General features: G+C 40.8%; 1 protein-coding gene across 2 annotated transcripts; it reads left to right on the top strand.

Annotated features, from left to right (window-relative positions):
• Positions 1–4,182: 4,182 nt before the first annotated feature.
• Positions 4,183–26,006, top strand: Fgf5 (fibroblast growth factor 5). 2 transcript variants are annotated; one of them, XM_057772483.1, is made up of 3 exons: positions 4,183–4,625; positions 11,817–11,920; positions 24,314–26,006. In XM_057772483.1, exons 1-3 carry the CDS (start codon positions 4,277–4,279, stop codon positions 24,659–24,661), a joined length of 801 nt encoding a protein of 266 aa, XP_057628466.1. In that variant the 5' UTR covers positions 4,183–4,276; the 3' UTR covers positions 24,662–26,006. The 2 variants fall into 2 exon arrangements, with proteins under 2 accessions (XP_057628466.1, XP_057628467.1); XM_057772484.1 differs by lacking the exon at positions 11,817–11,920 and having other exon boundaries at positions 24,314–24,441.
• The last annotated feature ends 527 nt before the right edge of the window (positions 26,007–26,533 follow it).

The raw sequence follows: 26,533 nt of genomic DNA, 5'->3' as shown, positions 1-26,533 counted from the left end.
AGTGCTTTGTTTTGGGGGAGGGCTTGAGGTAAACCAGAAATCATGACTGTTGTCCCCATGTGTATCAAACATCAGACATCTCTTCTGTATTAGTCCTTTTAGATGATTACTGCCCTGCTGTTGAATCTTGCCTGCTAAGATGGTCGGTATCCTGGGGTGTTTTCGGAACTTGGTGCGTGAATCTGTAGAGAAGCTTAAACATGAACAGTCACTAGGTTAGTTCAAAAGCCTGGCAACTGAGCTATATTGAGAAAGATATAGCTGATTTCCCTGAGTGCATTCTGGTTACAGAGGTCGTTGTACATCTGATATCACAAATGTCGGAGAGGGCTATGACCACTTCCAACCGCTGTTCTTCGGTAGAGGAAGCAATAGACAATGGAGACGGGAGAGATCTAACCCCCTTGTGCTCCTCTTGGTTTCCCTCTTGCACAGAAGGCCCTTCCCACCATCCTCAACTTGTTCAGCCTGCTCCTGTAGCCATAGGCAATTTTGCTGCAGTAGTGGCTGCCAACTTGGCTGGTGGGAAGCCAGGCCTGGAGGGAATAGAGGGTCCTGGCAACCGCTCGGGTCTGAGGGCCCCACAGGTCAGCTCCCAACGCCTTCCACAAGGCAACCCTGCTGTTTTCTGTCTCCAGCTGTTTTAACAACAATGTGGGAGACTGGATGCCTTGGAAAACATGTAAGTATGCTCACAGTTCCAGAGTCTGGGACAACTGAGGTCACGGTTCCGTGTGGCTAGTTCTGATGAGGGGTCTCTCATTTTCTCACATGGTGGCTGAGGTGGGGATGGAACCTCATCTTTCCTGTCTTCTTATAAGGACATTAATTCACAAGGAATCCATTCCCAGGGCTCTCTTACTCCTCAAAGATTGCATCACACTGGAGCTTAGGGTTTCCATGTGACCTGTGAGGTGACTACACTTGCAGTCCAGAGCAGCCTTATGAAAATGTGTATGGTATTCCTGAGAACCTGGTTGGCAAAATATGGTGTGTATTGTTATGTGGATATAACCTCTCTGAGCATAGAAAGGGGACAGGAATGGTGGAAGCCACAGAGTCCTTTAAAACTGAAGTTAACACAGCTTTTGCAGAAAAAGAAAAAAACATCCTGATTGTTTGCTCCTATCAAAGAGAAGCCTTACCTTCCAGCCTTATGAGTAACAGAACTCCAAACAGATACACCCCACCAAGTACTTGCACCTCCAGGAACAGAGATCTGGCTCAAGAGAAGCACTGGAGCAGAGGTCTATGCAGGGTCCTGGTACAGGAGTCCGCTTCCAGAAGGGAGGGCCTCAAGGTCAGCTTGCACTGCCTTGGGTGGTGCACACTAAGACACTGTCTAGATTTCTGCCCTTCCTGGTCCCTGCAGGATGCACTGTAGGAGGGACATCTTTTAAGCAGGGCCAGACCTTGGCTTACAACTCTGGGAGGTCATAAACAACGAGCCTGTTCCTCAGGCAAAGGAAGCATTCACCTTAACCTCTGTCTTCTGTGGCTTTTGAGGTCTAAGCTGAGGGTTGGCTATTGTATCTTCCTTCCAGATGATGGGGGCTAGAAACTGGATCAATGATACAGTTGATATTCTTCTCAAAGAAATAAGAGAGGCCTGGAAGGGTCCAGGTGCTGTGGTCAAGGTAAAGGGAGTCTGAGGTGGTGGGCCTTCCAAATGTGAGGTTTAGGTCAATAAAGTGACAGCAGGTGAAGCCTGAAGAAATAGGACTATAGAACCGGGCCAAACCGACCGCACACCTCAAGCCTAGAGCCTAGTTGATTGGTGGAATCAATCAATTTGGTGGGCTATTCACTGTTGTTAGATGGTAATAAGTACATACACACCACTCTTCTACAACTATTAGATTTATAAAGCAGACAGCTAAAAGCAGAACTTCTCAGCTCTGAGAGAGTGGGGATAGCACTATGGTGCTAACTATGGGCTCAGGTTTTCAAGAACGCCGTCCAGGCTCATAAACAGGGACTGTGGGACTATACCCAGCAGAGGACATAGGGTGATTGCCTTTTAGAAAGTCATCCAAGAAAATGTGGTACAGGATTGCCCTCACTTTGGGGTAGCATTCACTGGGACAAATCTAGAGCAGCCAAGACAATGAAAGGAGAGATGTTGTCCCCATCAGTGAGTTTGCTATGAGCCAGGTTTGGCTGAGACCAGCTTGTCACGTGTGAGAAAGCATGTAAGCACTGCAGGCAAGCACAGCATTGGTGTGTGGAGCAATAGCTGAGCTGCGGGGGGGGGGGGGGGGTTGCTTGGTCATCAGCTCTCTGGCAGGTGACAGGCATGCTGTTGTCTCAGTTCCTCAGGCTCAGTTTCCAGCTGTCGAAACTGCTTTGAAAAAATTTTGTGAGTTTAGTCCCAAGGCAGTGGATTGTGTGACACACAAGGAGGCTCACAGATGTCATTCAGAGACACCAAGAGTGGTTTAAACCATGTAGATCAAGGATTTCTTCTTCAGAAGGCATGGCAGAATTATCTCAGCATGTTAAATTCACTCACCCTGGAAGAGGAGACTCTTTTCAAGTGGACCTTTTGGAAGGAACCTGGGATTGTTCTCAATGTCCATATTGGAAGGGGGACAAACAGACAGGCAGACTGTTCTGTGAGGACCTCTCTTTCCCAACTCAGTTAAGCAGGAAAAATGCAGTGTGGACATGGAATCAGTGAACCTCAGCACAGAGGGTATTCTGTGGAGCGTACCAGGGCCACAGTGCCTCATGGTACAGTCCTTTGTGTTGGCTGTTCCCTTTCTTCCCTCTGGTGGCTTCCCTGTGTTGCTCAGGTGCCTGAAGCTCTGTGGTAAAGCTGAAGCTACCTAAAGATTTACGATTCTGAAGACAAATCCACATCTGTATTATGTTTTTTCATTATTAAGATAGGAAATCTTAAACAGATACTCAGGAATGAATAAAGTCATAACATCAAACACGACTTACGTGAATTGACCTTATTGGGTGGTATCATTGACTTTTCATCTAAGTGACCAATGATTAATAGATCACAGTGTAGTTTAAAGTTTCAAATATGTTTTCAGACAGAAATATTCGAAGAATGCAAGTCAGGTATATTTCTCAGATAAATAACAGTCGTGGCATTACATACAGGGAAAGTCTCCCTTCTCGGGTTTCCCAGGGTTGAGATTCAGAGTTCTGTCATTAATCATTCATTGGGGTCGGCCCTCTAGTCAATGGAAGTTGAAGAGAGCCCTGTTGGCTAATTCCTCTGGGCAAAGGGATCATGGGACTAGAGAGGACAACTGGGCAGTCAGTCACATGTCCTTGTGTTCAGACCCACTTCATCCTTGCCTCCAGTTCGAACACGCGTGCATGTGAGTGCGTGTGTGTCTGTGTGTGTGTGTGTGTGTTTCTTCACGGGTGTTCTCACTTGTTCCAACACAGACACAGGGCTTTCTTTTGGAAAGGGGGGGTGCATTGTCCATCAGCAGGGCAACAGCATTCTGGCACATTGATTCAGGGTGGCTTTCTTAGGTGAAATAAGCGCACACCTTAGTTCTTTAATAAATCAATAACATTAGGAAATCAGCCTCCTCTCTCAACTGGGCCAGTTCTCGGTTCCCTTCAGAAAGTGGTTCCCAGGCTCCAAGTCGTAGGCCAGCAACTCGGACGGGTGCTGGGTTGCCTGGGACACACGTGGCCACTGAGGACGGGAACCCATACCGGGGTTTCCGTCTGTGCCCCTTGCGCGCTGAGCTACGCGCTCTAAGCCGAATCCCACTCGGCTGGTTCAAGCAGGGGGTGGGGTGACCCTGTGGCTCCTGAGAACCGCTGGGGTGCGTGGCCGGTGCTTGGGTGCAGCCAACGTCCCGGGGGCAGCTTCTGAGGGCAAAGTACCTCCTCCCACTCCCGGATCGCTTCTCCCTCCTCCTTCACACCCCCGCCCCCGGGACCGCGGCGCTTCCTCCCCGCACCGGCCAGTGAGTACACAAAGCGGCGGGTGAGGGGAAGCTTCGCAGGCGTGCACGGAGCAGTGAGATCACTGGCGTTATAAATATCCCGGTGCCAGCGCCGAGATCCGCTCGGGTGGCCTCTCTCTCTCTCTCTCTCTCTCTCTCTCTCTCTCTCTCTCTCTCTCTCTCTCTCTCTCTCTCTCTCTCTCTCACTCTCTCTCCCCCTCTCCCTTCCCCGAGGCTATGTCCACCCAGTGCGGCGAGGGACGCAGCGCCAGAGGCACGCAGCAGCGCGGGGGCTACGGAGCCCGGAGCCAGTCCTGCAAGATGCACTTAGGACCCCCGCGGCCGGAAGAATGAGCTTGTCCTGGCTCTTCCTCCTCTTCTGCAGCCACCTGATCCTCAGCGACTGGGCTCACGGGGAGAAGCGTCTCACTCCCGAAGGGCAACCCGCGGCTCCAAGGAACCCCGGAGACTCCAGCGGCGGCCGGGGCAGAAGTAGCACGACGTCTTCCTCATCTTCTGCCTCCTCACCAGTCGCGGCTTCCCCGGGCAGCCAAGGAAGCGGCACGGAGCACAGCAGCTTCCAGTGGAGCCCTTCGGGGCGCCGGACCGGCAGCCTATACTGCAGAGTGGGCATCGGCTTCCATCTGCAGATCTACCCGGATGGCAAAGTCAATGGCTCCCACGAAGCCAGTATGTTAAGTAAGTTGTCCACTCTCCAACAAAACCTGTTCTGGGAGGGACGGCCAGGTTTCCTTTGGGCAACAGGGGCACCTCTAGGAAGCCCAGCTTTCTGGGACCTGGCTGATTCTGGAAGTAGTTCGGTAGGTTTCGTGGACATGCGTCTACAGGGTCCGTGCACCCGCTCCCGTCTCTCGGGCAGCGGGCATGGAGCTTCCCCAGGTGGAGGTTATCCTGATGAGACAGGAAGCTCGTTTCCAGGATGCCTGGCCAGGGGGGAAAAAAAAACAAGCCTTCCTCCATGGTTGGGGAAAAAATAACGCAAGAAGTAAAAGTCTTCCTCCTGGTACAATTTCTTTCTTCTTATGAACTAGAATCGCATGTTTCTTCCAGTGTCAAAGTACACCCTTTTTTCCCTCTGTACACAATTCAGGTTAGTTTCTGAAAATATCAGATTTGACTACTTCTATTCTCCAGCCGCATACATCATATACATTTATCCTATATTATAGGTCTATGTTAATATGTTTATGTAACTTTTCACGTATAGACATATTTCACACACGTATACATACATATGTATACATACATATGTAATTTTTCACACATAGACATATTTCACACTCGTATACATACATATGTATACACACATCGGCTACACACATCTATGTAGAATTTATATGTACACACGGAGTGTAGAGTCCTGTTTGCAAGAAGGCAACATGAGCTAGAAAACTGGACAGACCGTATGATGACTTGAGTCCCGTGCTGGGTTTATCAGTGTATTAGTAAGCAGAGACCCTGACAAGACCGTCTTAGCCTTTGGCTCCCAGAGACAGTTGGAGGAAAGTTCCTAATTTTTAAAAGAACCACAGAGGACGTTGGAAATGGTTGGAAATTTGGCAAAACTTTAAAAAAAAAACCCAACTTAATTTTTTTTTTCTGAGTTCTCTTTCTTCTCTCCCCTTTGCCGCCACTCCACCCGCGTTCCCTCTGCTCCACCCGCTTTCTAGACTGTCGCAGTAGCCACTCGAACTATCTCGCTGCTCCTAGGCGGCTGAGGCGAGCGGTAATCTGGGGCTGTGTGCGAGGAACTGGGGTTGTCTCTGTGGTCCAGCTAGGTATTTTCTCACTAGAGTCAAATCTCTTTTCCAGCAGGGCTTAGTCCTCCAGATAAAAAAACAAAGTAGGGACCTCTCAGACTCCCAGGGAGAACGGAAATGGGGCCAGGATATAATGCTGTGCAGTCAACTGGCCCCTCTTGTCTTCCTGGTGGCGCCCAGGTATACCTCACCCGACCACTGTTCCCCCAGAGACCAGCACGCTCCTGTTTATTTAGTTCCAAGAACCGCGGGCTTTATTTGTTGTCTGCAGGGGCCTGCGGAGAGGGTTTGGAGATTCAAGCTCAGGTGGGGTGGCTGGCTAGCCAGCCTCTTTCAATGTGTTAAGAGGATCAGACACGTGAGATCTGGCAGGAGCAACCCGACAGGTGCAGGTCCAAGCCAGCAGGCTGCTAGTTTTGCCTTTGGAGTGCACCACTCAGCTGGCTGAGGTGTAGGTGGGGAGGCAGTGCAAAGCAGAGAGGGCTCTAGCTTCCCGTCACGTTGAGTCTCAGGGCTCCCACATGCTCCACCTTGGACCCCCTCTCTTCATGTTTAAAAGAATTCTGGCCTTTGTTGACGAAGGGAGCAATCTGTTCTGGTAAGGGTGAGTTCTCTGTTGCTTCGGGGAGATGAGAGCTACTTTTGTTTCACCGTTTCTCCTCATCGTCCTCATTCTGCAGGATTCAGTTCTGCCATGAGACACTCGAACTCAGTCTCCACTTCTAGCAATCTCCCTGGCTCTTGAAGAAAACCATTCTCTAGTTTGTTGCTGTGAATTTATCCAGGAAACTGGTACCTACTCAACATAACCCTTACTTTCTCAGGCTCAGGAGAGACCCAGAGTAACATGTAGCAAGTTGTAGGTTGGAATCCCTGGTGCCTGAGGTAGCTTTGGAATGCCGGGGAGCTCTGAAAACAGGATTGTCCTTTCTTCATTACAAAAGCACGCTGGAGTTTAATGTGGCTGCAGTTTAGGCCCTGCTAAAAGGGGATTTACAGAAACACAAATGAAAGAAAAGTGAGAACAGATCAACAGACTTAGTTTTGACTGAAGAAGAAACTGGCCAGCTATCCATTATTGCCAAAAGCCAATTTATTTTATAATCCTCATTGAAGGACGACCACCAAACGATGAAGATGTATCCTAAGCAGGAAATAATAAATCTTTGTAAGAAGTTTTTTCTGACTCCCACCCCCCCAATTTTAAACAGACATTCAGAAATTAATTTGTCTCTTTCAAAAGACTGGCCTTCATTCATTCACCCATTCATTCATTCATGAATCCAATGTAGGGCACTCACCTCAGGAAGGATGATGTTTTGGTTACTTTCATGCCATTTTTTTTTTCCTTTTCTGGTTTGCCTTTTTTTCTGGCCTTGCCATCCACAGGTTTCTCTTAAAGGAAAGCATAATTTAAATACTATGGTCATAGTGATTGCTTTGGGTATTTGGAGTTCCAAACAATGCTCTATGAAATGTTTGTATGTGCAGTGGGAAGACATGGAATTTGGAACGTTAACATGACTCTTTACACTTATGTCACCATGGAAGGAAAACAGCAGCTACTTGCGTTGATTTTTTTAGCATACTTTGAAGGTAGTGCTTGATAGATTCCTGAAATTTATGTAAACTAAGGCATTGACCTTGGACAATTAGAATATGTGTAGAATATGTGTAGAAACATTTGGTTTTTTGTTTCACAGGAGAAGGCCAGGAGAGCTTTGCAATAAAACCTCAGTATAAAAGTTCTTTTAGATACTACAATAAAACTTTTTTGTCAGATAAAATATCAATTGGTAATCAACAATAAATATATTTGCCAATTGCAAAGAATGTTTAATTCTACTGTTAAAACCGTGCTCTAGGTACAGATATTGAAGCCTTCCTTTAGGTACACCAATTAGTAAGGCTCCTGTTTATCTCATACTAGAACATGGTAACTAGCTTTTTCCCCATCGGAAGGAAATACTGGGGAAAGGTGAAGAAGAATGGAGACGATGAGGTTATGAGTTCTAACTGTGAAGAAAGATGAGCAGCTGATTTAACTTAGAACCTGTCAAGTTTAGCTTTGATACAGTGCTGTTGGTTGGCTTACCTCGGGCCATTAAAACTAGGAAATTAGCATCAGCTCAGAGGAGAAAACTTTAGGCGATGGCTACAGAAAGCAGTCACCAAAATATAAAAATTTAGTTTACATTTTGGTTAAGAGAGTCCTGAATTTTACGTTTTGTTTTGAGAATCTCACCTAACTATCTGCTTTGGTGTCACATGGTCATCAAACATTTCCCTGGGCTGGAGAAATTAGAATTTACTGTGCAGAGAAATTCAAGGGGAAATTCTGTTACTAATTTAATCAGCAAAGACTGTGCTAAATTGGATCGTTCAAGACTAAGACTTGATAACTTGGCAGAGGATGTCTGTTGCCATGGATGAAAGTAGAGAAACTTCAGTGTCACCATATTTTTCTTTGGGAATTTTCAAATACGTTGTTGAAAGCCTCTGAGCACATGTGGTGTCTCTGTCCTTCTAGCTTTTATTCTCCAAGCCCTCCACCATCAACAGAGCCTCCTTGTAGTGAGAAATCTAAGAAGAACAAGAAAGGAAGCTATGGGTACATTTTCTCACTGAAGTAAACTTATTCTTAAGGCATAATTATCCCATGAAGAGAGTAGATTAAGGACCAATGGTAGAGACACCAAAAAGTTTTGTCTCCTTCAACCTGGAAATCAATCCTGACATTTTACTGAGAAAGTGTTCTCTCTCTCTCTCTCTCTCTCTCTCTCTCTCTCTCTCTCTCTCTCTCGTCATCTTAGCTTTGAACATTTTGGGAAAGAGAGAACAACATCTTAAGTATCTGAATATTAATTAATTTTTCCTGCGTTCTCTACACCAATCTCCAAACAGGAAACAGACACAATAATAAGAGCAACTCAAAACGCATATGTCTATGTGGGGGTGGGACGGTGGTGTCCCTATGAAAGTGTAACATTGCAGATAGTCACTGGCTGGTCTCTAACACAATTGCCTTCCACAGTTTTGCTTAAGGATACTGTTTTGACATCCACAGGGTGAAGAGGAAATTTCCTTAGAGTTTGTTATTACTGACTCCTAAAGATGAGGATATAGATACTACTGACTTACTCAAAGTCAGCTTTAGAGAAATGTTTCTTGGAACATATTAATTCATGATATAGTATACATAGCTTTAAAGTATTTCCTAGAATTCTTTAATGAGCTACTGAGATTTGCAGTAAAAGTAGATGACATAGAGAGCCTATCTATGGTCTCTTGGAGAGAGGAGCATGAAACCCATTATGAGTCGTGTAGGGTTGTGCCAGGATTCTTAGAAACCAAGACAGAGTGAAGTCATTATTGAAATTAGGTTATAAATTATGATCTTTATGATGATTCCAATATTAGATCAAAATTGCATTCAGATTTAAAATATCAATTCCAAAGTTGTCTGTGTGGAAAAAAGAAGACATAAGAGCACATACACTCTCTCTCACACATATATACATACATACACACATATATACATACACACATACATAAAGTTTCCAGGTCCAGGGAATCTTATTAAAATTATATAATCTTTCCATTTTCTGGCAATACTTGCTTTTATAGTAGAATTTATCAGACAAACCATGTAAGGTGAATAAAATAATGCTTTCACAGGCATTACTTCATCATCTCCACATTTAAAATTAACTGCAATGAAAATGTATGTTATCGGCACATATACAGTATATTGAGATACTAAATGAGACAAAATGAGTCCTCAAAAGAAGTTTATATGGTTGAAAAGCACTAGCTTAATTAAACAAAGTCATAGGAAGCTTTTGTTCATTTGTTTTTTAACTAAGTAAATATTTATAAAACCGTCTAATCTCACCATCTCAAAAGTCAGACTGAAAATATGAGAATTTGGTCTTTGATACTGTTATATATTTTTCATTAAACATGACCAATTTGCATTGATAAAGCTGAGCATATCCACAAAGTGAACAGAAATCTCCTTCGAATTCATTGTCACGGATTCCTAATAATTAAGTTATAGAAAATATTGAAAGTTTACAAAGCATTGGAATAATGTTTCTTAGGGGTGAGCAAAGGCCACCCTTACCAGTCTGGAGCAATGAGAACACCGGAGGAAAACTGTTCATACCTCATCTCTCAACCCTATTGTCCCTGTTGTGTCAATCAGTCCACAAAGCAGAGCTCCAGTGGAGGCCTCTTCATGCTTCTGCTCACATATGTCTATGCAGTGTTTACAATTTCATCCCCAATCAATCAAATATTTGACCTCGTTACTGATGCTTTCAGTATTACTCTTGGATTCTGATTCAAATAGAGCTTTTGATCAGATGTGCTAGTCATATTTTAGCAATAATATCATCTATATAGTTTAGTTTTAAAAGTTCAGTATCCTCCATGCGAAGTATATTTAAAACTTTAAAAAGCTAAATATAACACATATGTATGCACGTTATACTCTCTATACACTGATGCGTGTAACTGAGCGTTCCCTGTGTTGCCAGTAACTGATAAAATGACGATACTTCTAAATCTTTGGGTGTGTATCACAGTCAATGTTTAAATTATACACAAATTACATTTTAGAAACACGATTAAAGAAAACGATGCACAGGACACTAGGGTCTATTAACATTCTCTTACATAAGCCAAAATAGCTCCTTGTTGAGTGTGTTTAAAATTTTCATGAAAAGAATCACCACTAAATTGGTGCCTGAAGTTTCTCTGAGAAGGTTTTCTTACTCTTGGCTAAGATTTAAAAAGAATAAGAACAAAAATAATTTCCCAGGTATCCCTTTTTCACCCTGTGATATTTCTAAGTATTTTTTAACAAACCAAGCTGAGAGAAAGCAGCAGTAATATCTGTGACAATGACAGATTCTCAGCTTGTGTTGTGTGACATATTCCTCAATAAACTAATTCATCTATATGTACTTAGAGCCCTTGTTAGTAAATTGAATAATTTTGCACACATACCAAGCACTGCAAGGGGGAGATTGCCATTTCCAGGAAATGTGAAGGACGTGTCTCCTCTGCAGAGAGCTACTGAGATACCCTAGTTAATGTGTACGGGAACCCTTGTACCCAGTGTCAAGATGTGCTTTCTCCTCCTCCATGTTCTGTGTTTCCTCTCCGCTCTCTTAACTATATTACCCTGTTTCTGTATTTTTTACAGTTTCAAATGTCTAACTAACAAGAATGTTGTCCTTACTCATACTTGTATAAAATCTCCTTTGACTTTATTATAAATATTAAGCAGGTTGTCTAACTACATGCAGAATACACACTTAATCTTATTCACCGTGAATTACAGTAAACAGTTCCTTGCCTCAAAGCACATGGTTCTTGATATGACTGAGGGGGATGAGGGGACATTGCATTGACATACAGACTGCATTCATTATACAGTAACAACTTTATAAAAATCATTTTTCTGGGAAATGATTTAAAATCTAATATTTTTGAAAACATAGTTCATCAAGCAATTTATGGAAGTAATAATAACTTACACTGTTTTTAATATCTTAGGTGTAGTTTTATGGTTTTAAAGGATTGAATATGACATATACTTATTTAAGTTCTCAAACTGTGATGATTGAAAGAGAAAGATTTGCTTCATGTAAGAAAGTATAATTTTTCAGGCTTTTGAATCTCTTATACTAACTTTGAGGATAAACTTGTGTTTTAATACTAAGAGTAGATCATCTTTGCTGCAATAATAACAAATTAGGATTAAATGTAAAATATATTTTAAAAGCATCTTTCAATACATTGGGGATTTGAAAAGATTCTAATGTCAAACAAACAGTATTCATCAAAAGCCACTTACTATTTGCAAATACATAATTATTGAGGAAGCAGAATCAAATTTCTAGATCTTGAAATAAGTCCTTCCGAGTATCCACTAGAGCACTGGCCGCTCTTTAACATAGCGACTGTCACAAAGGGTCGTTGCATGTCCCTTTTTTCAGTCCCAGTGGTGAAGACTGAGAGCCGTTGATGTAGCCGTTGCATTCTTCCCAGTTCTGTGTAGGAGAGTCTGTGTTTTATTTTGGGATTTTTGTCATCCTAGGTATTTTGGAAATATTTGCTGTGTCTCAGGGGATTGTAGGAATACGAGGAGTTTTCAGCAACAAATTTTTAGCGATGTCAAAAAAAGGAAAACTCCACGCAAGTGTAAGTAGAATCACTTTATACTTGTTAAAGGCGCTCTGAGGTTTTACGTTTGTCACAAAAGTGAAGTGATTTTTTTTTTTTTTTCAAAATCAGTAGATGAGATAGACATTTTGCTTAAGGAACTTAATTTTTTTCTTTTGGTAAAATGATATGTATAACCAATTTTGTATGTGTCTGTAAGTAATAATTTGAACAAGCTTGGAAATACATACAGTCTTTAAAATCATAAAAGATAAATGTACTTGGAAATAGCCTTTGCACACTGGTTGCCATTGTTAGTGTCCCAGAGGGGTCTGGATGAGACTTGTCGTGGCAACGAGCTATCCTCTTGCATTTTAACTTTACGTGTTTATCTGGCGGTTTGAGTGTTTGATAGGTAGAGAGTTCTTATTTGATCCTATAGGTTATTCATGATGTCAAATTTGGTCTGGTTAATATACATTTCCATGTAAGCAAGTAAGAGGCAAAATCAAGACCGCAAATCCCCTTACCTCCCAGAAAAAAATTGCGCTGCATGAACTAGGGATATTTCTTTCATGTATTTTGCCACATCAAATATAATTACTTACTGATCTTGAATTTAACGTATTTCTTCAGACTACTTACACATTTAGTAATCGGTTTACAAATCATTTGTTTCTAGCTTTTAGTACGTCCAGATTCTGTTTATTTGTATTAGTGGATATGTGTCACAATATTCTTTAAAGTTAACTCTTTAATTACCAGCAAATGAAAAGCTATTTCTTTTTGCAATTTTCAAAGTAGATAAAAAGTCTAATTTAAGACACTCCTTGACTTTTTACTTATAGACCCTTAAGAATCCAGTCAGAATTCCCCTCATTCCTACATGCAAAACTCTTATAATTTCCTTTTCTTTGCATCTAAAGTAATTAATAACTTATAAAGAACACTATGGCTATTTGGGGGTTTAGTGAGTGAGTATATGTAAAGTATTTAAGGCAGCATTTGGTACCTTGTAACTATTCAATAAATGGTGTGTATTATTATATGCAATAAGCTAAATATAATATAAATGTAGCAAACCGCCATTTAAGATGAATGAAAACCATTAAATTGTTTAGTTGTTAATTTCAAGAATTGTAAAAGCAATTTATTCCATTTATGGGTTGCTTGTACTCTAGCAAGGACTAACACAGTTTTTAAAGGTGATTACTATGGCTGAACAACTAAAAGTGACATTTCATTTATTTGAGGGGAAAAATATTCTGTATCGCTGTGGAGAAAAGTCAGACATCTCATTTTGTTAAGAATAATATTTGATCATAAAAATTCAAATCCTGGTGGGAAATCAATGCCTTTTCCTTGCTCTAGTTTAAGGTTCTAAAGCCCTCAAAAATCTCAGTGTCATAAGGTACTAAAAATCCCCTCCTATGGGTTTGTCTGCTGTAGGGTGAAAAATTGTAACACTGAAGATGTTCTGAGTTGTGCACTAGTGCATACAAAAATAGATGGAACTTAGGCCAGCTTGAGGATAATTGCCACAGAAAGCAAAGTATTATAAATGGATGCCAATTAGAAGGGTCAAACTGAGAGGTTACGATACATGATTCCTCTGTCAAATGCAAGTAACTAATTTCTAGAAATTTGACCCAAATGTCTAAGGATGACTGGTGGAAATAATGCAGATAACGCAAAACACAGCATCTGTTATTCTTTCTCATCTTGGCAGGCTAAGTTATTTCATGGAATAATGACTTTTAAACAGCACAAAGCAAGCCTTGCTCCTGTCACTCACTGTGGCTCTTTGATATAAAAGTCATTCTGATGACTTTGAGCTGAACCATAGATAAAAAAATTAAGCCCTACGATTATGTCCAAACGTACATTCTCTTATCTTAGCTTTTATTAGTGGTTTTTCTCTCGATGGAAAGAAACCTAATTAAATTATGAAGTGATTTATTTTTAAAGAAGTCGAGTTTAGAAATAGTATTAATCATAGCAATTATCGGCTTTATGCCCAGCTGGTTTCTTTCCTGTTTTCCCTGTAGTGGAATACGTTAAAAAAAACACTCTTACAACTTTCAGTGTGTTTATTTGACTTGGTTTTGATATTTACAAAATCACTTTACCGTCCAAAAACCTAACTCACACTTAGTAATGCTTAGTTTTTGAGTTGCTTTACACTAATAATCTTAGAATGGCATTAAAAGTGCCTACCTTTCAGCTTCTTCTTCCAAAGTAGAACTTGAAGTGTAAAGTTATCCAGGTGACTCTGGGGAAAGTAATCGCCCTACACTGAATTGTCCGTTTCCATTCAGTTCTGCAACAGAGATTAACCACCACACAGGGTGATGTACTTCCAGAGTTCTGTAAGAGACCCTCCATTCTCATTATTCCATCAGACACTGAGTTGAGGAAAGAGTCTGAGATGTTTAGTTATTTTCCTAAGATCAATAGTTATGTGACTGAAGAAAACTGTATCACTTCCAAATTCCCTCTTGAAATACCCAAGTGTTCTATAGGTTCAAGTTAGTTTAAAAGGAAGCATTGTGTTTGGGAACACATTTTTGTTTTCATATGCTTAGAGGAATTAGCAAGTGCCCAATTTAGTAATATTTTCATACCATATGTCAGAAATGAACATTGTGGGACATCATTAAGAGCATTTATAGCAAAGAGGGAAATTCTCAATTTGCTGTTAACTAGCAAAGAGGGAAATTCTCGATTAGATGTGGACAGCTGTAAATCAATTTTCACCTTCCCTTAAGTTCAGAACACATTTATTTTGGTCCTAGCCTTCCCCTCAAACTCCTTAGTCTGTAGAGAAAGGGAGGTGTCTGCCACAGAACTTATCAGACTTATATGTTGTTATCCAGTGTGATGTTGTGTTGCTTAGGGAACCCCTCTCAAGATAGACTTTTCAAATAGGAACTATCTGGTTCCTAAAAACATTCCTGCTGTACTGAATGCTACTTCTTTTGTGTACCCAAAGGTGGCACACTAAAGCGGCAGCCTTGGGCAGTATGAAGGAGGCAATGCTGGTGCTGACCTAATTGTCCTGATGGTTAATTTCACAATGGAAGTTTTACTTGAAACTCAAGCAGGTGGACAGGTGGTGTGTCCATCCCTGATCTGCATACACCCACCTTAAAACCACTCACAGATTCCAAACACATGAGAGTCTCGGCATGCTGTCTTTAAAGAATCTTTTTAATTGAAAACAATTTTTCATACAGTATATTCTTATTATAATTTTACCTCCCTCAATTCCTCCCAGGTTCTCTCCACTTTCCAGCCTACCCAAATCCACAGTCTTTGTAATGAGAGAGAGAAAGGGTGTTATGGGCCAAAAGTGTATGGTCTTCTTGTCAAAATGGGCCAGGAGTTATAGAAAATAGGAGGCAATAATTAATTCCCAGAGAACCAGCAGGATTAACCAGTCTGCATTGTGGCTCCTATTCTCCGTCTCAAAATACTCCAGATGGAGGGACTTTCTAAGAACATGTGCCCTTCGCTGTCTTTCATCTGTTCATGTTCTTTCTTCAGGTTTGGGGTCCTCACAGAAAGCACCACAGAATTCCTTGTTTGGGTTTTCCTTACAGGGTTCTGATGTGAGCATGAATCCCTCTGGGGGTTCAGACCTCTCAAGCCAAATTCCACTTCACACTTGTGTCGTTCTATTTAATGTTTCTGGGTTTTGCTTTTATGGGTGATGCAAATAGGGGAATTATCTTCCTGCAGTGACTGCCCGCAGTGGTGGCTGTGTTTTATGTGAGATAATATGTGCAGAATACTTGGTGCAGAGCCTGGAAACCATGATTACTTGGACCTTAAGCCGATCTTCCAGAATGTGTTCTCTGGCAGCTGGTAGATGATCTTCAATCTTTCCTTCTGATTTCAAGGTCAAATGGCTGTGACTCTTCATTTATTTAGATTAGCCCAAATCCTACTCATCACTAGCCTTTACTCTTGGGACTGCGCTTTTTATGCACACAACAGTCTCTTATGTGCTAGGTTTTTCCTTTTGCTGAGGAATCGACTTTGACGGCAAGCTCACACTGTCAACATAGCAGGGATTTCTATTACCGTAATTGTGTTATTCTTCTGGAGACCTACAGTCCATTTTAGTGTTTTAAACATGAAAATATTAAATCTTGGAAAAGTTGGGTATCACGTGTGCTTCAATGTCTTCAGGAAGCATGCATGGCTGCTTGTTACATATTGGGGAGGAAGTGTGCTGGTTTAACTATACAGAGAAAAGCATGTGGTCAAATGGTTATTTTCTTATGTCTCTGGGTTTTAGGGGATCATGTTTGGAAGGAAAGCTAATTGCAGAGTTTACGAAACAGGCTTGGAATGTGTGCTGGTCAGCCCTGGGTGAGGATGAACATTTTCCTTTCCTGGGTTCAGAGGATGCCAGCTGGCTGGCCTAGGGGGAGAGTCTGGACTGGACTTCAGGAGCTGGGGGCAGTGAGGAGCAGCCAGCAGCCCCCATAGCTCAGGATGTTTACTAAAGGGGGAAATAGAAAGACTTGAGCAATACTTACCATTATCACTTAGAAAATAAAACCTAGTAAGATCCACTCTTCCCGTCAAGATGATGGCTATATCAAAGCATCTGTATTGGGGCATCCTTTCCACTGTAAGAGCTTCTCATCTACATGGAAAAATGAGAGGTTCAGTAATTTGGGACCCAAAAGCAGTTTGGGGTTCTGCCTTTGCAATTGATTTCCTTATATAATATAATATATAATAGAAACGCCTGAAACGAAGCACCTGCCTTCTAGCTCCGTTCTCCATATATGATTCTTACCTCACCTCTGTCACTACCATCTAGTAAACAAGCGATGTTTCAAATCCAAGCCTTCATCTCACCCCTACAAAAGTAAAATCTCTGGAGATACAGAGGAACAAGCATTTTAAATTTGATATTTGATTAATTTTTGAAGCATATTGATGTTCTATAAGTTGCTTCTTTTTTAGCAATTATTTGTAAAAAATTTGCAAGCTCTCTGAGGTTATGGAGAACTAAAATATAAATAAGCTATCTAAGTGATTTTTATGGCTATTTAAGACAAGAGAAGTCTCATGGCTGGCATTTGTCACCGTATGACTAAATTGGCTATTCTTAAACCCATTTTAGACATTTCCTTGGTTGCTCAATAGGAAGAAATGAGACAAAGAATGGCAAGATGTTCAGGGTCAACCAGGAACTATGGCCCTGCCAGGATAGTACAGCAGCATTGCCACGGACCTCTATATGACTTATATATGGAAGAGTAATGGGCAGATCCTTTGGGTGCACATTGCCCTATGTCAGGGCACAGCTATACACACAGTCTGACCTTCTGGCACATTCTCCAGCAGCAATATTTGTAGAAGTAGAGGTGGGAGCCAACAGCACTGAAAGAGGAGGGGTAGAGGGACCAGAAGCTGGGATCCATGCTGCCAGGAAACTGCTTAAAGCATGATTATTTTCAATATGTGTTTTCATTGCAATGTGTAATAACATTTTACTTATTTGAATTAAGCCAATTATTTCTTAAATTTATAATTTTTAGGACAAAGATACCAATAAGTTGAAAAACAGTAAAATAAATTAAATGCCTTATAAACTCCACGTGTTTATCCAAATTCGCTCCAATTGCCATCTCTTTCATGGACTGCATTTTCATTCATAGTTATACATTTTAAGAGTTGGTTTTTGCTTAGCCCCGGTCTGAAATTAGAGATCCTTGTCTTCTGCCTTCCCAGTGCAGGGATTACAGGTGTATGACATGGACCTTTGAAAACATCCATAGTTTAGAATGGATTCCATACTGTGAGAACAGACAGTGAAGTCAAAACACTATCATTCATTTATTTTTCTTTTAAAATCAATGTACACAGTAATAGAGTTTATCGTGTTTTCAAATAAAACATCAATCACTTTCTTCTCTCTTTCTCTCAATCCCCGGGATTCCTTCCTTAGTAGTTAGTCATTCACTAACCCCCAGAGCCACTTCTGGGTCTCATGTTTGCTACTACACTTAAGTTCTTTAACACCCATCTTCCCTCCTGGTCTGCTTTCTAACTCTGTCACCTGTGGCTACCCTTACCTTTCACATATATTAATAAAAACACCGAAAAGATTCACAAGACCGTGTGAATTTAGGTTTTTTTGTGACGTAGTTATCTCGCTTGACATGGTACTCTGCACCCAATTGTTGAAACTTTCATGATTTCAGTATTCTTTACAGCAGAATAAAATTCCCACTCTGTGTACAAACTGCATTTTTGTTATCTGGTCTTCTTTGGGTAGTCATCGAGGCTGGCTGCATTTTCTTTCTATCGTGAACAATGCAGCAATAAACATTCATGTTCTACTATTTCTATGATAGGATACAAACTTTTTTATGCCCAGGGTGGTATATCTGGTACCTGTAGTAATCATATAGATTTACATACTGTCTGTACTAGTTTATAGTCCCATCAGTAGTGCATAAAGTTTTCCTTTCCTCCATCCCCACCATCATCTGTTGACATCTAATTTTCTCTTGCCATTCTGAGATGGCTGAGATAAAATTCAAAGTAGTTTTATTTGCAGTTCCCCAATATCTGGTGGTGTTGAATGCTTAAAAAAATACATATGGAACATTTATATTTCTTTTTGGAGAATTAATCTGTTCATTTTACAAGCCCAATTATTACCTGACAGTTTCGGTTACTTGGTATTCAAATTTTAGCAGTTCCTTATGTATTCTAGATACTACCTCCCCATCTGCAGCACAGTTGGTGAAGACTTTGTTTCATTCTGTAGGCTTTCCAACAATTTTCTTTGTGTGCAGAAACTTTCCAATTTCATAGGATTCCACCTGTTGATTCTTGGGGCTCTGTCCTGCGCTGGTGGAGCCCTGTTCAGAAAGTGCTCGCCATGAGCTACAACATGAAATATATTCCCCATCGTTTTCCTCTGACGATGCCCATTGGGTTTCCAGTTGAGATCTTTGATCCACTTCCCATGTGTTTTGTGCAGCACGAGAGATGGACTTCTAATTTAATTCTTTTGTGGGTAGTGATCAGTTTTGCCAGAGCTGTTTGTTGAATGAACTTTCTTGAGCCATTTGTCAAAAATTAGGTAGCCATCGTTGAAAGCACAATATTTGAGGATAAAAAGTTCTTGCTTTTATTAGCATTATATCCCTTCCCTCTATGTAATAATTTGGATATTCAAGCAAACATAATTTGATTTGTTTAAGTTTTACTTGCTGTGGCAGAAATAGTGTGCTACAATAAATTAGTTGATATAAGCATTTTACATTAATGTTCAATTTGGGGTCTCTTGATGGTAATTTGTTTTCATGCTTTTAAGATGAGCAGAAATTAAAGAGAAAAAACACAAATAATTTATCTCATTAAGGAAGATTGGAAGGCTTATGTGCCTATATAGTTTCTCTCTGTAGAAGCTGCAAATAGCATAATATTTGGCTACACAGTCAGCAAACAACTATCAAATCAATTAAAACATATATTTGAAACAAAGATAGGGATAAATTTGTTTTTTCTTCTTTCCTTTCTTCTTCCTTCCTTCCTTCCTTCCTTCCTTCCTTCCTTCCTTCCTTCCTTCCTTTCTTTCTCTCTCTCTTTTCTTTTGAGACAAAGTTTCATTGAACTCCTGGCCATTCTCCTGTCTTACCTACCTGAATGCTGTGATTACAGGTGTGTGCCACCTTGCCCAGCAAAGACAGAGATCTGAGTGAGGCTTTCCTGCCCTAGTGGCAGTGGTTGGACACTGAAGCTATGAATTCTGAGTTCATTAGATAATTTAGCATTTGATTTGCCTGCCTATATCATACCTTCGGTAAATGAAAGTGTGTGTGCCAAATTCACCCCCAACCACCCGGGAACTCATGATTTCTGTCATTTAAAATGTATGTATTTTATTATAAAATGTCCTATAATCTAAAGGAGAATGTATCATGAAAATCACCCTACAAAAATATAGTCCTAAATGGGATATTTTCATCAAACCCCTCCCCCCTCAGTGCTCAGGAAGCTATGCAGAAGAGGAGGCAGATTTTAAGAGCCTGTGGGAATGGAGGACACCAAGGAGGCAGTGTCTCCAAAACAGAATAAGACTTTCGCACATGTAAACTCACTCAGATACTGTGGTAGAGAGCACACGTCCAAACCTGGCAGGATCTCAGTATTGAGAGGGGCATACCAGTGCCTGTCCCTAATCAAGAAGCTGTCTCCATTCGACAGTTTGCTTGCAAAGAAGAGTTAGTTTTCTCCGGTGTAGTCTCACTGTAGAAAGGGCAGGCCTGATGCACAGTATGAACTCAAAGGTACTTTTGTCGATATTTTTTGTCTCATATTGCTTTACTTGGGCATTTAAAAAGATCTCACTGGCCTTGTATATTATGTATATTGTATATTTGCTTGTATACTACAGTTTTTGATTTTTGTTTTTATGGGTTTTGTTTGTATGTATGTCTTTTATTGTGTTTCTTCTTTTCTTTTTTTAAATTCTAGTTTTGTTTGTTTTATTTGCCTGTTCGTTTTCGAAAGAGAAAGAAGACATGGAGTTGGATGTGAGGAGATGGGGAGGATCTGAAAGGAAATGAGGAAGGGGAAACTGTGATCAAAATAGATTGTTTGAAAATAATTCATTTTCAATGAAAAAAGTGAAGAAAATTACTCTAGAAAGTTATTCTCTGAGTTTTTTAAAGAATAATCATATTCATTTTGGTAAATGTATTTCGATAGGGCCATGTTGCCCAGTCACTAGTTCTTGATGTCCCACGCTGACCCTTGTATCGGAGACATTCTGTTTAGTTACCATCTTCCCCATGAGGGGAGAATAGTGACCGGACCATTAGTTCTTCAAGATGAAACTGGATTTCCTAATGAAAAAGGCCATGGAAAGATTGGTTCGAATAATTCTGGTGCATCATAGATGGGGGAATTTTCAGAAACACAGACACATACAAACACACACATTAGAACTCAATTAAGAAGTCTCACGATCCAAAGGAGGAGCAGAAGGAGAGAGAGCACGAGCAAGGAACTCAGGACCGCGAGGGGTGCACCCACACACTGAGGCAATGGGGATGTTCTATCGGGAATTCACCTAGGCCAACTGGCCGGGGTCTGAAAAAGCATGGGACAAAACCGGTCTCGCTGAACATAACGGACAATGAGGACTACTGAGAACTCAAGAACAATGGCAATGGGTTCTTGTTCCCATTGCACGTAATGGCTTTGTGGGAGCCTAGGTAGTTTGGATGCTCACCTTAATAGACCTGGATGGAGGTGGGTGGTCCTTGGACCTCCCACAGGGCAGGGAAACCTGCTTGCTCTTTGGGCTGAGGAGGGAGGAAGACTTGATTGGGGGAGGGGGAGGTAATGGGAGGTGGTGGCGGGGAAGAGGCAGAAACCTTTAATAATTAAATAAATAAATTAATAATAATAATAAAAAAAAAGAAAACCCAAACGGTTTGACTCTTTTTACTCTGGCCTTCAATGGTGGCTGCATACTGTGATCCGGACTTTAGCCCTCTGTTGTCTCTACTCTGTGTGACCTTTGAAAGGTGGGCGGCCTCAAAGGCCAACCCCTTCTTGAATGAACCTTAGAGCATGAATTCTTAGAAAGTGGAGAAAGTCCCTATGCTGAATAAGTTTAGGGACTGCATCAAGTGGGTTTTCGCTCTAGGACGGAACTGAAACATGTTTCAAAATATGCCCTGTGTGTGTGTGTTTCTGTGTGTGCGCGCGCGCGCGTGCAGGGTCACACACGTACGCTCATGTGTATGTGCATGTGTTCATGCCTCAGACACATCCTTTAAAAGGTGACCTATCTTTACTTCCTTAGAGACCATGAAGGTAAACAAGACTAAACAATACAGCCCACTTCAAAAGCCGGACATGTCTGTCTGTGCCTGTGTTATTTGGCAAGGATGTAAAATAAAATGAGTTTTGTTACTGTCTGAGATATTAAGGATTAAATCCAGAGCCTTGCACATGCTACACAGTCAAAAAATGATCCATCTGCAGCCCTGGCCTGTTATTCTTTTTAATGAAATGCTCCGTGTCTTTCTAAGATGTTTGTCATTTTACAGGCCACAAACAGTCGAGATGGTTCAAATTTTTCTTTTAAGATTTACCTGGAAGCCAGGTGTGTTGGCACATGCTTTTAATCCTAGCATTTGGGAGGAAGAAGCAGGCAGATCTCTGTGATGTTGATGCCAATGTGGTCTACAGAGTGGGTTCTAGGACCGTCAGGGCCATGTAGAGAGACCCTGTCTCAAAAAAAAAAAAAAAAAAAAAAAAAAACACAAAATAAAATAGAATAATCTGGGCCAGGAGTCAGAGGCTCTCTGATTTCTGTAAATTTGAGGTCAGCCTGGTATGCACAGAAAGTTCCATGGCAGCCTTGGGTACATAGTGAGACTCTGTCTCACAAAAATATATTAAAATCATAGCTATATTTATTGACATTAGAGGGAAAACCTTTTAAAGGGTTAAACAGCTATAGAAAAAGATTAGATTAGATTTGTAAGAAAGTCTCTTTAAGCATCCTTGGAGTAGACACAGGCTGGCAGTTTGTGAGTTAAAGGGCATGAAGAGATGATGGGGTAGCTCTGGAGCGCTCCTGATTACGTCCTAGCAGATCCAATGCAGAGTTCTACTATTATTGTCGACTAGCCATGTATTCCTTCATAGCCATCAACGAGGGACTTGCTCAAACCAAGTGCAAAAAACTTGGTGACTCTGTTGCGCACAGGTCAATATGTTGTTGAATTGCTCTGCTGTTGGTTTTCCTCTAACAGCATCTTCTGATTTGCAGAAGTAAAGAAAAAATTTTTTATTGGGCTCAATAGTGGATTTATGTAAATTTCCTTGCAGGAGTCAGGCTTTCAGATTTCACTGTGTGATCTGCATTGTGGAGAAAAGTTTGTATTACTAGAAAAAGCAAGGAACAGAACACTCTTCTGCACAGAAATACACCACAAAGGGGGAAGATTCTTCACTTATTCTCAAACCTAGACATTGTGAATCCAGACGTTCTGGACTAGTACAGGGACTCCTAAGCCACTCAGGTTTTGGGTTCTTTTGTGTTTGTTGGGAATTATAGCTCCTTACCCTAGGAACATGTGTTGCTTATCACGGGAGCCATGTAGGCAGAGCTTCTGCATAGGAACCAGTGATGGGCGCTCAGCCGTCAGTACCAGGCCACGGTAGGAAGCCTGATGCACAACTCTCCTGTTCCTCCATCACGTTTCTCCAGAGTCCTCAGTTTGGCAAACGAGCTCTTTGGGAGCTGTCACTGGCTTACTTTTTCAACCCCATCTCTTGTCCTTTCCCCCACATATTCCAAATGGAAGTCACACAGAATTACTTAGAAATGTCCAGTGTCTGAACACACATTCCCATTTCCTGGAGGTTCATTCAGCTGCCTCCTTACTGTCTTGCCACACACGACACAGCCCAAATGTTGGCTTTTATGGGGCTTTCTATTGCCTATCACCTCCATTGTTGTTATTGGGCGCCCTACACACGGAGGTCACATTTCCTTATCACAAGCTGCACCTTAATGGATGGATGGGTGTCAGTTCACCCACCTCTCCGTGCATTTTGAAGCTAACTTGCCGGTGAGTATGTATAAGATTCAGGTGAATTGTTGCTAATTTCGAAGCTAGCTTACCTGTGAGTATGTATAAGATTCAGGTGAATTGTTGCTAATTTCGAAGCTAGCTTACCTGTGAGTATGTATAAGATTCAGGTGAATTGTTGCTAATGATGTGGATGACTTTTTTCTTCCTGGCTTCAGATGTACTTTCTTGAACCTCATATGTGAAGATATATTTCTTTCCTAAAGAACTCTAACACATGCAATATTAATAGAGCCATATGCCACCCCTTTCTCGCTATCAAGAATCACACTGATAATGCTGAAAATGTATGCCTGTTTCAAAAAGAATCATATGACTCTGCTAACTGCATTCCTGGTAGAAGCTTGGCACTCTGCAACATAAATATATGTTTTATCAGGCAGTTGTTTCTTAATAACCTAGTTCTTTTTTTTATGACTTAGAGGAGGAAAATCCTACGTTAAGAAATCGTAGATACAAATTTCAATGTAGTTTACAAACAGTAATATAATTCATAAGTGAGAGTTTACAATGCTTAAATTCAATAGTTCTAGGTATTTGTGTAAACAATGACCCTATATCACCTAAACATAATGAATAAAAAATAGTGTTACAAAGACAAAATGGGAATATAGAAACACACACACACATACACAACTTTAAAAGGAACATATCTTTATAAAGGGGAACACAATACGAGGGTCCTAGAGTCATAGAATTTTGGGGTTTTCAAGACTTTCTATTTATTGTATGCTGAAATATTGTTGCAACTTAAATTTCCCATTTCTTTCCTTTCTAGGCTAAATTTACAGATGACTGTAAGTTCAGGGAGAGATTTCAAGAAAACAGCTATAATACCTATGCGTCAGCAATCCACAGAACTGAAAAGACTGGGCGGGAGTGGTACGTGGCCCTGAACAAGAGAGGGAAGGCCAAAAGGGGCTGCAGCCCAAGGGTCAAACCCCAGCACGTCTCCACCCACTTCCTACCCAGATTCAAGCAGTCAGAGCAACCTGAACTTTCCTTCACCGTCACTGTACCGGAAAAGAAAAAGCCACCTCGTCCGGTGAAACCAAAAGTCCCCCTGTCGCCACCTCGCAGAAGTCCTAGCCCAGTGAAGTACAGATTGAAGTTTCGCTTTGGATGATGCTTTTCTTGGCCTTGTGGGAAACCATTATTCTGCCTCAGGACCTTCTATAGGCGTCATGGAGCCTAGAAGGAAGCGCTCAGGCGCAGGGTCCCTCCATCCCTCCGCTGTGCTTACACTTGTGGAAGTCAGATCGTTTCACTTTGACTGGAACAAAACTGTGTTTTTTTATTTTATTTTATTTTTAATTTTAAATAGACACAGAAGTGAAATTCTTTGTAGCGATCCAGGGAACACATTCCTTCAACTCAGTAAGGTATAAAGGCTTCATGATTGGAGGACGTTTAGCATTCTACATTTCTAGAATGTTCAACAGCCTGGACTATATGCATTTTTTTCTGACTTTTACAGATCAACCTGAAAGAACATACATGATACATTTTTATTTTTGTTTTCCAAAGAATATTTTAATGCAGATAAAATATTTTATAAACGTTTGTTTTTTTAAGGTACCTCTACATTGAGCATATTTTCTTACTTTTATTATTTTAACAAATGTGCCACACACAGTTCATCTATTGCTGTTCTATAAACATTGTGAACTATAAACATTTTGATAGATTATCTCGTAGCATGTGGCTCTCCTTTGCATTTTTTTTCTTCACTGCATTGTTTACTTTGTTGTAGCCATACCTCAAGTCGTGTAAAATTAGTTCTACATTTTAAAATGTTTAAATGTGCTTCCACAGCCGCAGAGGCTCAGCTTGGAGGTGTGTATTGTGTATAAACTCATGGCATTATGTGGAATCCTACCATGTTAGTGGCTGGGCTCTCTTATTTAGAACCAGGAAAATTGAGGATATTCTGATGGGTTTAGAGGTTGGATGTAAAGAAAGGGATGGAAGCAAAAGCACAGCAAGTGTGCAGCATCTGTGTCGATCTAATTCCGTCTCTTTTGCTTCTGCTTTTATCTACCCCTAGCTCTCATTCAAGAACAGCTGAAGGAATACATTTATTCTGTCCATCAAGCGTACACCGTGAAACTGGAGTACTTAAAAATACTTCTGTGACTCTCTGTTATCCTTACTGTACAGATCTGCAGAGAGCAACTAAGTAGGGTGCGTGTGTAGGTGTGTGTGTGTGCGTGCACGTGCATATGTGTGTGTAACTGAAGGAGATGAATCACGGCCAAGTATTCATGTTGAGACTCATGGTCAAAAACACTCCCATTATTCAATCAAATACCTTTGAGCTTTCTACCCTAACGGCTACTATAAGAAAATGTGATGTAATCCGACATAGAAGCTTAATTTGGGAATTTGATAAATTGAAAATGGCATTTCATTCTCAAACACTGAACAGAAATCACAGAAAGTTTAACTTACGAAGAGTTACAAAATTTATTTTCTTGGATAATCATTTTTATGGAGCTTTATGAAATACAAGTGTTCATCTTATATTCATGAATGCTGCAATAAAATGTGTAATAAAATGTGTAGACGATTATTAGATGTGTGTCTTCCATAAAACAGAAGCACTCATACAAGCTTGCACTTGATATTCTGGCATATATGAGGAATACTGATAAATACTTAAGACCAAGTGTGACTTACATTGGTATACAAACCAAGACACTTCAAAGACACATCAAAATTGAACTTAGTGCCACAATACAGGTTGCATTGCTTTAATGGGAACAAACTGAATATGTATATGTTATGTGTAATATGCCCAGAATTAAAATATCAGGTATACAGTCTAGAAGTTCATTATAAAGTCAATAATTTGACTAAATGTCACACTCAACACATGATTTTTTAATGTAATGAATTGCTCCCAATTTTGATCAGCATATACTTCAGAATACTCCCGATTTAAAGAGGTGATGCTGTTTTGTACACGCCAGATTACACCAAACTCCTATGGCACCTG

Source organism: Chionomys nivalis, chromosome 6 (genome assembly GCF_950005125.1).
Source record: "Chionomys nivalis chromosome 6, mChiNiv1.1, whole genome shotgun sequence".
Lineage (NCBI taxonomy): Eukaryota > Metazoa > Chordata > Mammalia > Rodentia > Cricetidae > Chionomys > Chionomys nivalis.
The sequence above is the reverse complement of the archived record's forward strand: the minus strand, read 5'-3'. Positions and strand labels throughout refer to the sequence as shown.